This window comes from Geotrypetes seraphini, chromosome 19 (genome assembly GCF_902459505.1).
Source record: "Geotrypetes seraphini chromosome 19, aGeoSer1.1, whole genome shotgun sequence".
NCBI lineage: Eukaryota > Metazoa > Chordata > Amphibia > Gymnophiona > Dermophiidae > Geotrypetes > Geotrypetes seraphini.
Genome location: NC_047102.1, coordinates 7,577,211 through 7,590,208, shown reverse-complemented (window position 1 = coordinate 7,590,208; position 12,998 = coordinate 7,577,211). Strand labels below are relative to the sequence as shown.

The 12,998-nt window shown below is 46.4% G+C and overlaps 1 protein-coding gene across 3 annotated transcripts in view; it reads right to left on the bottom strand.

The window, feature by feature from the left end:
• TRIM44 (tripartite motif containing 44) overlaps positions 1-2,762 on the bottom strand; it is a 53,314-nt gene extending 50,552 nt beyond the window's left edge. The window contains exons 1-2 of one of the 3 annotated variants that reach the window (XM_033928747.1): positions 2,630-2,762; positions 1,270-1,350 (exon numbers count right to left, since the gene is read on the bottom strand). In XM_033928747.1, coding sequence (XP_033784638.1) covers positions 1,270-1,350; positions 2,630-2,740 — 192 coding nt within the window. In that variant the 5' untranslated portion in view covers positions 2,741-2,762. Of the gene's footprint in view, positions 1-147; positions 679-1,269; positions 1,351-2,629 lie in introns of those variants that run through there. The other 2 variants (XM_033928745.1, XM_033928746.1) reach the window with 2 other exon arrangements.
• Positions 2,763-12,998: the final 10,236 nt, after the last annotated feature.

Sequence of the window (12,998 nt, the reverse complement as noted above, 5' to 3'; positions counted from 1 at the left end):
CTCAAAATGCCAAAACACGCCACATCAAGCAGAGTGCAGGAAGCCACAATGCCGATGACACGAGGGCACAAGGCCGAGCACGCAGCATAAACCATACCCAAACTGACAAGCAAAAGCAGCGCAGCGGCCGGAGCCCACGACACTTACTGTCACGGCACGGTAGGCTTCGTTGAGGGTGATCAGATCGTGCCCCTGGTGGGCGCCCGTCACGGCGCAAAGCACGCAGATAATTTGCTCATGCTCTCTGCAGTACAGGCTTAATTCTTGACCATGCTCCTGGCACACCTTCTTGCCCATTTTCGCCTGTGGTCGCTCCTCACCCACCGTTGACTTTTCTGTGTCCAAGGCGGTCTCCCGCCGAGCCTCTGTGGGCTCCAGGGCCAAGGCCCTAAGCCGGTGGGCCCTGTACTTAAGGCCATGCTCCTCGGCGTGTAGGTGGCAGAAGGAGAACTCGCAGTCCGGGCACAGCATCACCGCTTTGGCAGCTTCATCGGGCTCACAGGCATCGCAGGTGCCATCTTTGCCATCTCCCTGAGCGCATGCCATCTCGAGATCTGCTAGCTTTCCCTGCTCAGACTTCCTGTTAGTTAGATGCCGCTTCTACTCCTCGGCAGTCTCTTGCTTTCAGCCCGGGCTATGACAATCTTCCGCTTCCAGTTTTCAGGGCTGCCCGCCTTTCCCTTCCTGAGTCACTGCCAAAGGAAGTGGGCTGGGCTTTTATTTCTCCTCTGGTTTCATCACAGACCCAGGTGTTTCTGAGCACGCAACTGCCGGGCCGACTCCAGTTCTGCAGGATCTGCTGGAGTGGTAAAAGCTAGGTGGGGGGTTTTATTTACATTTCATTTTTAATCGAACAAACTGGCAGCCTAAGGAGACGCTGGAACCGGAAGAATACTGAATTTGAGCTGCAGAAGGTGAACTGGCAAAGCACTATCTCTGCAGGGTGTTTTTTTAAAGATGCAGGAGGAGCATGCACCGGAGAGCGCAGCCTTAGCTGGGGGATCTTGCCACAGGATCTGCTAATGGCCCGTGGCTTCGATCTGGTATTTTGCCAGATATGTTTGACTGCTGATTTGTTCTATTTTAGTTGAATATTTAGTCTGTCCTTTTACAAGTCCTAATACCACACATTACTAATGCCACACAGAGGAGGGGCAAGCATGCATAGCTTGGATTTCTTTCCAATCCCTTTGCAAGTGCATGTGTGTTTATATCTGTTTTAATGCTTGAACAGATTATAAGCTTTGTTGATTAAGGGTTGCCTCTTACCTTTCTGTACAAAGATGAGCATGTTAAAACGCACTTGTGTGGCTCCATGGTGCGGCCACACCTCGCATACTGTGCACAGTTCTGCTCACCTCCAAAAAAAAGATATAGCGGAATTAGAAAGGTACAGAGAAGGACAATGCAAATGATAAAAGGGATGGGACAACTTCCCTAGGGTTAACCGACATCCAGATTTCTCCGGATGTGTCCTCTTTTTGAGGACACGTCCAGGGGTCCGGATGGCTTTTCCAAAACCCGGCACTTTGTCCGGGTTTTGAAAAGCTTCCGACATTGGGACGTCATCGCGTCGCATCTGCGCATGCCGTCCAAATGCACGAACAGGTTAAGGGGTGGGGCTGGAACTGGGCATGCCTGGAGTTGTGGACATGGGTCCGGATTTTCCTTCGGGGAAAGTCTGGTGACCCTAGACTTCCCTGTGAGGAAAGGCTAAAGCAGCTGGGGCTTGGAGAAGAGACAGCTCAGGGGTGGTACGATAGAGGTCTATAAAATACTGTGTGAGGAGGAGATCTCAAGGCGCAGGGAGCTGCTTTGCCTCCGATGTCATGGCAATGGAGAGGCTTCATTGCGCACTGCATGGACTCCTCCCACTGCCAAAGCCAAGAGCTACTATTGGCTCTTTTGAACCTGAGAGCAGCGTAGAGACAGACGTAAAATGAAAAGTTTTAATCACCTAAGTATCTCGAGAACAAGTACGTTTTCAAAATGTCTCGCAAGTAATTGATAAGAGCAAGATGTCGTGATTAGAGAAACTAAATCCTGTGACCGGGTAAGACCTGGACTGGAGTAGCCCGAGCCCCGACCTGGGCCACCCAAGCCTCAGCCGAGCGGTTGAATGAGGCATGGAGGGTAGAGGGATGTCTGCATCAAAATAAAAAGGTCCAGTACAGGTGTTTAGTGTGAATTTTAAGAATGACTTTATTTTCTGGCTTTATTCCAAAACATACAAACAAAAAAACCTCCCATTGGTAGCTAAACAGTCTGTTAACCCACCATGCTTATTCACTTTACAGTTCATGAAAAAGAAAATATGGCAACTTCAAACATCTTGCCTCTGTAGCAACTCTCGGGGTGTAATTTGTCCTCTCCCCCTAAGCATGGGCTTCTTAACTCTTCTGTTACCCTTAGTTAATTAAAAGCAGTCATTCTTAATTTCTTTGTTACATGAGGCAACACCACATTATCAGACACAGCTTTTACTTCCCTCTGTGACCATGCCCTCAAACATGCCTAATTCCTCAGGTTCCATTTCAATATCCTCTATTGACATTTCTTCTGGCATTTCCATCTCATATTCAGTACCTTCAGAAGAAAGATTAGAGGCTTCAGCTCTGAGGTTTTCTACCTGCTTGTTCTGGAAAGTGCTGGTCTCTGCCTCTCCTCTCCAAGGCTTCATGAAGGCTATAAGTTTGTGACTGCCCTCTTGGCCTAGAGACCACACCCTTTTCTCTAGCATGGGGCTGATCGCCTCTCATAACACCTGTGGTTCTCTGGTGCTTTGCTAATGAGCCTGGATAGCTTCCCTGCTCACTAACCCTGCCCCCAGCAGAGCTGATTGCAGGAGCTAATCCCTTTGTGGGTTTTGTTATCACCTGCCTGGTGCATGCTGGTACCTGTAGTTCTTTGCCTTTTGGCCAATGATAGAAGCGTGCAGGGCAGCTAGTATTTTTGACAGCTCTCTCCTTCACAGCTCCGGGACAGCCTTGTCTCTCACAGCTTCCGAGGCCTTTTTCCTCCTTAAGGGAATCATTAAGGCATGACACTCAGTTTTCACCGGAGTTTATATGTACTTGTATGTATGCAGTTTGTACTCCAGTTCCTCCTAAGAATTGATAATTCACATTAACCTTCATTAGTAAATCCAGTGTTAGATTTGTTCAGACTGCTGGTGTTTGAGCCACATAGGACTGCAGAGACTATATATAGAGGACTAATCCCAATTTAGTCAAGACCCCCTGGATGGCAGCTGTTTGCTACCTCCTCTTTCCATAGGCAGCTGACTAATCCCAGTTAGATACCCTGGCCAGACTGTGGCTGGGGAGCCTGAGGACAAGTGAGACTGCATAGCTTGACCTGAAGTGCTCAAAAAGGAAAGAGACAGCAGAATTATACATACCTCAGGGTTAATTGCAGAAGACTTCCAATCTGCTCCTCTCTGCAGATGTCCTGTTTGTCATCCGGTAATGTTATTACATAACCAGCTCCGACAGCCTTTTGATAGAGATGCTGCGTGCAGAAAGACAAGCAATGCCTTCAAAGCAGGAAAGATGTATTCTCATTTCTTTTATCATTCCTATCATTACTTTTAGCGGTTTATTTTCTTGCTAGATCAGAAAACTGGCGATTTAGAAATCAGATTTTATTTTGGAGGAGTGGGGGGGGGGGGGTCAGAATTCACATCTTAGAGAACACAGCGGGGATGGTAAAAGTGCAGGTTTAAGATGTGAAAGCCTAAATACAGGCTTTAAATTTAAGTTGAAAGTCAAATTAGCAATATTGAGAGGCATTTTCGATGGGCCATCTAAGTCCGGCTTTAAAATTGGGTGAACAAAATGTCCATTTTTGAACACACATGATGTTTATCTTTTTTGAAAATGGCCCAGCTAGACATCTAATTTTTTTTTTGCCATTATCGAAAAAAAAGTCCCAAATTAAAAATGTCCAAAACAAACCATTTGCATGTAGGAGAGGCCAGCATTTTGAATGGACTGGCCGCACAGACATGCCAGCAGAGCACCCTGGGGGAAACTGCTGTGAACTTCACATTAAGGGTGCCAGGTACACATCACACCATAACCTTCGTACATTATATGGTGATTCCTCCAAAACTCCCCCCAAACCTACCGTACTCACCTGTTAATCACCCCAATAGCCCTTACGCCTACAGCTGTCAACTATATGGCAGTACAGTGGGTCTTTAGTGGGCTCACTCTTTCCACGAGTGTACTAGTTAGGTACACTGACAAATCCGTGCAGGACAATTGCATCTTACCATTAGCGTTCTGAGGGGGCGTGGGGGGGGAACCCCTCACTACGCTTATAACTGCTCGCACTCCCACTGAAAACTCCCAAACAGCAAGGGAACGGAAATTTTCAGTGTACTGGGGGGGTTCCTCTCCCACCCCACCCCCAGCCTGACCAGTTCTAAGTGTACTGGGGGGGTTACCCCCCTCAGAACGCTAATGGTGAGGCATGAAAGTTGCGGAACCGACGGTGCACATCCATCCTGCGCGGTGCGATTGTCGGCGCGTCCAATGTCCAGCGCGTTTTCATCGGTGTGCCGTTCGCAACATACTAATTCCGTCAGATAATTAGGACCAGTGTTCTTCAAAACCGCAAAGAGTTCAAAGCCTGCCACAAGCTTCAGCTTGGAACAAATACAGTTCTTTTACCAATGGGATAAACACTTTCTGGGTTTTTCTACAGCAACTCCAGCTGCAAACCTTTTGAAGCTTAACCTTTTCGGAGTCTCACTTATAACCCCCACAATGTTATAAATTGCTTCCATTAGAGTTTGTGGACTGGTTTGATACAAAAGGAGAAGATCTTGGCTGATGAATCGTATGTAAATTGAAGAAATCTTACTTTGTTATTTCAGCAGTGGGTCCCCCCTAGGGTTGGCACACACATGCACGCACAATGCCCAAACCCCAGGACAAGCGATAACAGTGGCAAACATCCCCAACGCCCTTAAGCACGGCACAGATGGAAGAGCTGCAAGTTTCAAGCCTCTGAAATCCATTAGGCAGACGAAGTGACATGACAGGGTGGAGCAGAGCAACTAGGATTTTAAAACACCCACTCCATTTGCTAACGTCAGAACCCAACGGGGAGAGCACTCGGGAAATGGGACTCAGGCATTACCGCGTGATGGCAGGCAACATCAAAGCCCCAGCTGGGAGATGAAGAATGCCACAGGGCCCATACATCAGGAACAACATTTCTCTTACTACACAGGGGAGACGGAGGCACTCTGTCATCCCGTGCGTTATGAATTGGCGAGGAAACATTCCACTAAATAAAAGCTCAGAGCAGTGATTGAGTGGGTTGCTCTGCAGCCCTAATAGTCCACAAGCAGCAGTATTACCTGAACCCGGGTTCAAATCCCACATCTCCCACTGGTACGCCTTGTGACCCGGGCTGAGTCACATCACCCGCCATTGACTCGATGCACTGAGCTATGAGCGGGATTGTGGATGCCAAAGGATGCATTAAGGTGACTCAATTTTATGCAGCTATGGTGCAAATGAGCTCAACGGGGATTATGCGTGGAAAATCATGCACAGATCCACGCCTTTCCTAAACTCAGAGAGATGGAGTTAAATAGTTTTGTGAAAACATCAGGGATAAATGCAGCGATTGCCATCTTCATATGATTTAAGTGAAGCAGTACCATGAGAAGAGCCCTCGCACCGCGCCAATCATTTCCATGAAAGATCACGCAGCATAGTACATCTGGGCCTTAGACTACAATCCCCTTGGGACAGGGAACGTGGTGGTAATTCGCCTTGAGTCAGACTTGGAAAAAGTGAGTGATGTAGAGGGGTATTTTCGATGGGATGTCTAAGTCCGACTTTGTATATCAACTCAATAACCCCAACTATAGCACAACGGTGCTTCAAAAGATGGCCACCAGGATGGTCTCGGGGCTAAAGGGTCTCCCGTACGAAGAAAGACTGAGCAAATTGCAGCTCTACACTCTCGAAGAGCGTAGGGAGAGGGGAGACATGATTGAGACTTTTAAGTACAGCATGGGACGGGTCGAGTTGGAAGATGATATCTTTCTTCTGAAGGGACCCTCGACCACAAGAGGTCATCCGCTCAAACTCAGGGGAGGGAAGTTTCGTGGAGACGCCAGGAAGTACTTCTTCACGGAGAGAGTGATTGAGCATTGGAACAAGCTTCCAGTGCAGGTGATCGAGACACGCAGCATCTCAGACTTCAAGAATAAATGGGATGCCCATGTGGGATCCCTACGAGGGTCATGCCAAGGGATAGGGTCACTAGGGTATAGACTTGAAAGAGCGGGTCAGTAGAGTGGCAGTATAATTACAATTATACTTAAGGGGGTCATTAGACTTAATAGGGAGGGTCAATAGTGTGGGCAGACTTGATGGGCTGTAGCCCTTATCTGCCGTCATCTTTCAATGTTTCTATGTTTGTAAGAACATTTTTGCTATAAGGGAAAACAAGACAGGGACAACAATTCCCTGGCCCGTCACATTTAAGTGCACTAAAAAAAGTAATAAATTGCTACTTAAATAGTTAGAGCACTGCCCTCAGTGTGAGGCTGTAAGTTTTATAGAACGGATCAAACAGACCCGTTCAGAGGCCTAAACAGAAACCCAATGATTTCAGCCGCACACCTCCATAGGAGCCCTGCTTGTGTGCAATAAAGTGTGATAATCCCGTGATATAATAAGTAAACAATATTATTTTAAGAATTTTCTCAATAAAGCCATAAAGAAATTTTTACCCCCCTCCTCTAAGCCTGACAGAAAGAACAAAAAGCGGCCATCTCAGGGGGGGAAAAAAAAAAAAAAAAAATCAAAATACAGCTGTCAAATCTACTTGCCTGAATATTGTGTAGAGTCCAGGGTGAATCGTCCCTCCAATCAAATGTTATCCGATGTTCACCCGATGTAGTTTCAAAAATAACTAGACGTCCAGCCGGGCTCAGTTTCGAGGCACAACGTCCCTTCGTCAGGAACCGCCGAACTTCAGCCGGCTAGAGCTGATACACACTGTCGCTGACCGTCGGGCTACAGGTTTTGGACATGTCCTGCAAAACATCCACAGTTGAAGGCGAACAAATGGCCATTTTCGAAACCCTGGCTGCCAGGACGTCCAACCGTAGGACATCCAACTCTGTTTGCCATTGTTGACCACAGCACAGAGAATACCAAGTTACATAAGAACATAAAAATCGCCCTACAGGAACAGACTGAAGGTTCAGGAAGCCCAGTATCCTGTTTCCAACAGTGGACAACCCAGGTCCCAAGTACCTGGCAGAAACCCAAAGTGTAGCGACATTCCAGAGCTGAGATTGTGATGTCATAATACCTCATTCCACCAATTCTAAGAGCCATCCTCACCAGTGATGTCACAGTGGCTTGATTGTCCTGTACTTGGCTCACATAAGAGCTGCCATACTGGGACAGACTGAAGGTCTACCAAGCCCAGTATCTTGTATCTAACAGTGGTCAATCCAGGTCCCAAGTACCTAGCTAGATCCCAATTAGTAAAACAGATTTTATGCTGCTTATCCCAGGAATAAGCAGTGGATTTCCCCCCAAACCATCTCAATAATGGCCTATGAACTTCTCTTTTAGGAAATGATCTAAACCCTTTTTTAAACCCTGCTAAGCTGATTTCACCACATTCTCCGGCAAGAAATTCCAGAGTTTAATTGCACGTCGTGTGAAGAAATATTTTCTCCGGTTTGTTTTAAATCTAATACTTAGTAGCTTCATCGCACGCCCCCTAGTCCTAGTATTTTTGGAAAGAGTGAAGAAGGGATTCACATCTAACCTTTCCACTCCACTCAGTATCTATATGACAGCTGAAATCCTTTTCTGTTCAGAGTGTCAAAGATTCAAATATGAGATGGTCCGTGCTTTGTGGACACATAGAGGCCATTGTTTAAACCTTGGGAACACATCTAGTTGTCTTATTTTAAAGCACAGAAAATGCAAAAGTGTCTGCAACAGTGTTGAGGAAGGCCGAGATTTCTTCCTACTGCATCTGCAGATAACTGTCTAGAATTATTACTGGGGGAATAAAAAAACAGGTGCTAAATCCAAAATCTCCCTTCCCTTTCCATCAGCCAATATTCACTGAAGTACTAAAAAAAAAAAGAGAGAGAGAGAGAGAGGGGAGAAGCCTATAATCCTGTTCAGAAAAAACATGTCACTTCCATGCTGACAAAAAAAATCTATTTTCAGTCAGCAGAGGAAGTTCTTTTCAGGCGACTGGGTTCTATTTTAATGGGCTGTCATGCTCTGGCAAAGGCGAACCTTTGGATTAAGGAGAGATTTTTCCTGTCTGCACATTGCCATACAAAGAAACGCTCCCTGCCAAATGGGAACAGGATTCGGGCCTAGGAAGACAAAGGAGGAAATTTGCCTGGAGGTGGAAACAGGCAGAATTCTTAATGCCGTCTGGGCACTCAAGGCAAACGTTGATGGAGCAGAGTGAGGCCCAGATTCATGATTCCCTTAACGGCTCTGTCGAGTTCTGCAAATGAAGGAAAACCAAGAAGTTTGCCAGGGTGACCCAGGGTGTAGCATGCAGCAAGAGAAGTCTTTCCTCTGCTTGCACCACAGCCTGAGATGCACATAGACATTTGATGAAGAAGGGAGACAAGATGATATCTCTGCTGTCACTTCACCCTCCAATGCTTCAGGACCCCATTTGGGCATTAAAATAATTCATCTGACTGATTGTAACTCACCTTAAGCTTGTAATACAAGCAGTCCATCTAACATTCACATTCAAAGCTATTCCTGGAAATGTCCACAGTCTGTACCTACGCAAAGGATTAAAAAAAAAAAAATCCCACACGGTTTAGGGAATGGTACAGTTTAAGGGGTGAAGAACTTTTGTGCTCGAAAGAGGAGCCGAGACTTGGGTGTAATCGTATGTGATGACGTTAAGGTGGCCAAACAGGTTGAAAAGGTGACGGCGACAACTAGAAGGATGCTAGGGGTGCATAGGGCGAGGTATAGCCAGTAGGAAAAAGGAGGTATTGATGCCCCTATATAAAACTCTGGTGAGACCTCATTTAGAACATTGCGTACAGTTCTGGAGGACGCACCTTCAAAAAGATATAAAAAGGATGGAGTCGGTCCTGAGGAAGGCTACTAAAATGGTGCGTGGTCTTCGTCATAAGGCGTATGGGGACAGACTTAAAGATCTCAGTCTGTATATTTTGGAGGAAAGACAGGAGAGGGAGATATGATAGATACCCCTTTTATGAAACCATGTGAGGGGTTTTATCACCAGCCATAGTGGTAAAAGCTCCAACGCTCATAGAATTGCTACGAGCATCAGAGCTTTTACCACTGTGGCCAGCGATAAAAAAAAAAAAAAACCCACCTTCATAGAGGGGGTGGGGTAAACTATTTAAGAAAGCTATAATGTGATTCTTGATTTCACACTGGAGGGGACTGTTTAAAATGTGGAACTCGCGGACCCCGTGGATCTTAACCACGCCCCCTTAAAAATCTGCGTACCTTGGTTTTGACAGCTGCGGTTTTCAGTTTATCTCTGATGGACCTGTAAATGAGGGTGCCATGGACCCTGCAGACATCTACCACATGACCTTAAAAAGAAAGCGGTTATGGCATGGGGTCTGCAGGGATCCTCATTTTAACTCCCGCGGACCTCATGGATCCCTCTCGCCCCCCACGTAGTCTCATCTTACCCCCTCCAGTGGAATCCATAAGGAGTTAAAATGAGGATGTATAGAGGGTGCTAGATCCATGTGTTCCACAGGAGTTAAAAAAAAAAAAAAGGATCCCTGTGGATTCCACACCACAGCTGCTTTTTTTAAGGCCAGGTGCATTTAGTTCCACGGGGTCCGTGTTTTAACTTCTACACTTCCTGCTTCCTTTTCTCTTTGTGGGTAAGATTAGGAGGGGGTATATTGCAGACCTCATGGACCCCACAGAGATCTTTGTTTAACTCCTGCGGACCTCACAAGATCCCGCTCACCCCCAAGGTAAGCAAATTTTTAAGGGTGTGCGGTTAAGGTCCATGTTTTACCCCAAAGTTCCTTCCAGCCCACGTTATCCTGCTGGAATCCGAAGAGCCAAACTTCTGGCGCCTCTTTGGTTTGTCCTTTGGAGAGATTGACTTTGAGTCTGCTGCAATGTCAATCACAAGCTGTCAGCCTTAGATAATATGTTTCACATGGAAGAATCTTATTAAAGCCAGGCTGCAAAAAAAGAGGCTTTGATCCTTATCACATCAAGGTATCCTCTACCTGTCTGGTACTTTCCTTGAGCTGCCTGTGTACCGCAGGGGTGGCAGGGCTAGGCCACGCTCACCTACTCCGTTCCAACACTCGGCACGCCTGATCTTTGAAATAGACTACAATGTCCATTGACAATCCCGCAGGGCTCCTGTGCGCCAGAACTATTCATGCTTTCTGCGGTGGTCTCGTTCACATGGAAAGAGATGATCACAATAGTAGGCTGTTCGGCTTATCTTTTGTTATACCTCTTGTGGTGTATTTCAGCTCTGCGAATGCAGAGAAAGAACCAACTTAAGACTCAACTTAGCAAGGACTTCTTGAACTCTCTCGTCTTTCCCAGTGTACGATAGCATCCAGTGTGATGCTTATATGCAACTGTGAGTGCTATATATAGAATTAGGGAGACAGTGTGTCAATATAAAGAGTGATATTAGAGAATGACACGGTGACAAAATTCATCACCGTCCCCGTCCCCGCGGATAACCGTGGGAAATAATCCCATGTCATTTTCTAGTCTCTATTTCAACCTCGGTCCTTCTACACCAGCATTCTTCAAAGCAAAGCTTGTGGGTCAGTGGTTGTGGCCATTCATGCTCTGATTCTTATGTGAGCCAAGAATAATGAAGCCATTGTGACATCACTGATGTGATTGGCTCTTAGGCACTGGTGGATTGAGGCATTATGACATCACAATCTCAGCTCTGGAATGTTGCTACTCAACCTCAGTCCTTCTACATCAGCATTCTTCAAAGCAAAGCTTGCGGGTCAGTGGTTGTGGCCATTCATACTCTGATTCTTATGTGAGCCAAGGATAATGAAGCCATTGTGACATCACTGATGTGATTGGCTCTTAGGCACTGGTGGAATGAGGCATTATGACATCACAATATCGGCTCTGGAATGTTGCTGCTCAATCTCAGCATTCTTCAAAGCAAAGCTTGCGGGTCAGTGGTTGTGGCCATTCATACTCTGATTCTTCCCTCTCTCCTTAAAGAATGACATGAAGATGGTTTACCGCGATTATCCACGGGGACGGGAACGGTGATGAATTTTGTCACCGTGTCATTCTCTAAGTGATATCTAACCATAGCAAACAATTAACCAACTGGTCAGCAAATATCTAGGCTCAGTTATTCTACTATCGTTTTATCAGGGTACAAAAAGCCTCAGAATGTGGAACAATATACACTTCCCCCTCCGCATCCGCGGTGATAATGGAATAAGCATAGCAGCGAATACCGAAAAACCGTGAATAACTTTTCATATGTTATTTGCGGTTTTTCGGTAACAACCCCCCTAAAAAAGATTTTAAAACCCCGCGAATAATCTAACCTGATTTGCTCCGAGAGCAGCGATGTCCTCCGTACAACGCCGGGAGAAGCGATGTCCTCTGTTCAACGCTGGGAGCAGGGATGTCCTGTGACGTGCATTTGGGGGCGGAGCCAGAGAATGAAAAACCGTGAATAATCGAAACCACGGTTAATGAAACTGCAACTAGCGAGGGGGAAGCGTCCCCAATTTGGGTTTCAGTCGTGAAAAAGATCACTGGCTCACGTCACAGGCAAAAAAATCCTGTAAATCTATTTTATATATTTATTTTTTTTGGTTAATTTATTCATTTTTTTAACTTCAATTTTTATTATCATAAAAACAGCTATCTAGCACTGCAGGTCTCCCTCCGATCATTTAACACATGCTAAAACAGCCAGCGCGCCTTGGTAAAAGGAACCCTAACTCTTCAGGTTAACGCACACGCGACCTTAATTGGGTGAAATTGATGATCAAGTCAAGTGGCCTTCCCATTGCTATGTACATGGAAGTGCATGCTTAGAACTAGGGAAGCCAGGGTTCGAATTCTCCTGACATTCTTTGTGAGCTTGGGCAAAGCCTGATCTCAGGTAGAAACTGCGAGTAAAAATCTTTAGGGCGTACTAAAATATCCAACAGATTAACGCCATATCTCTTACTTGAAAAGTTCTCATGAATGCCTTTCGAGCTGACTGATTTATTTTACCCCGCCCCCTTCCTTTTACAAAACTGCGACAGCCGTTTTTAGCGCAGGCTGATGTGCTGAATGCTCTGCCCTGCTCCTGACACTCATAGAGTTCCTATGAGCGACGGGAGCAGCGCAGAGAATTCAGCGCGCTGGCCTGCGCTAAATTCAGTCCTTTGGTTTTATTAAGTGCCTTTAGGACGAGATTCACCCGAGGCTGTGTACGGCTGGCGCAATTCAACAGGAAACAATTTCGTGAACAGCGTAACGGTTTTGTATTGTGTTGACAATGTGAGGTGTCAGGTCAAAAGCGCGCCGGGACAAAGGCGCACGCAGACAACTGAGCGCAACGTGGAGGCGCGCGCCGAAGAAAATGACTGTTTTAAAGGGCTGCAACGGGGGTGTGTGTGGGGGGGGGGAACCCCCCACTTTACTTTATACAGATCGCGCCGCATTGTGGGGGCGTTTGTAACCCCCCACATTTTACTGAAATCTTCACTTTTTCCCTAAAAAACAGGGAAAGAGTTAAGTTTCCAGTATAATGAGGGCAGTTACAACCCCCCAAGCCCCCCACAACGCCGCCGCGATCTGTATTAAGTATAGTGGGGGGGGTTCCCCAACAAAACCCCCCGTCAGAGCCCCTAAAAACACTCTTTTTCGGCATGCGCTTCCGTCTTGCGCTCAATTGTCGGCGCGCGCCTTTGTCTTCGGCGGTTTTGTCTATGAACCCAATGTGAGGTATAT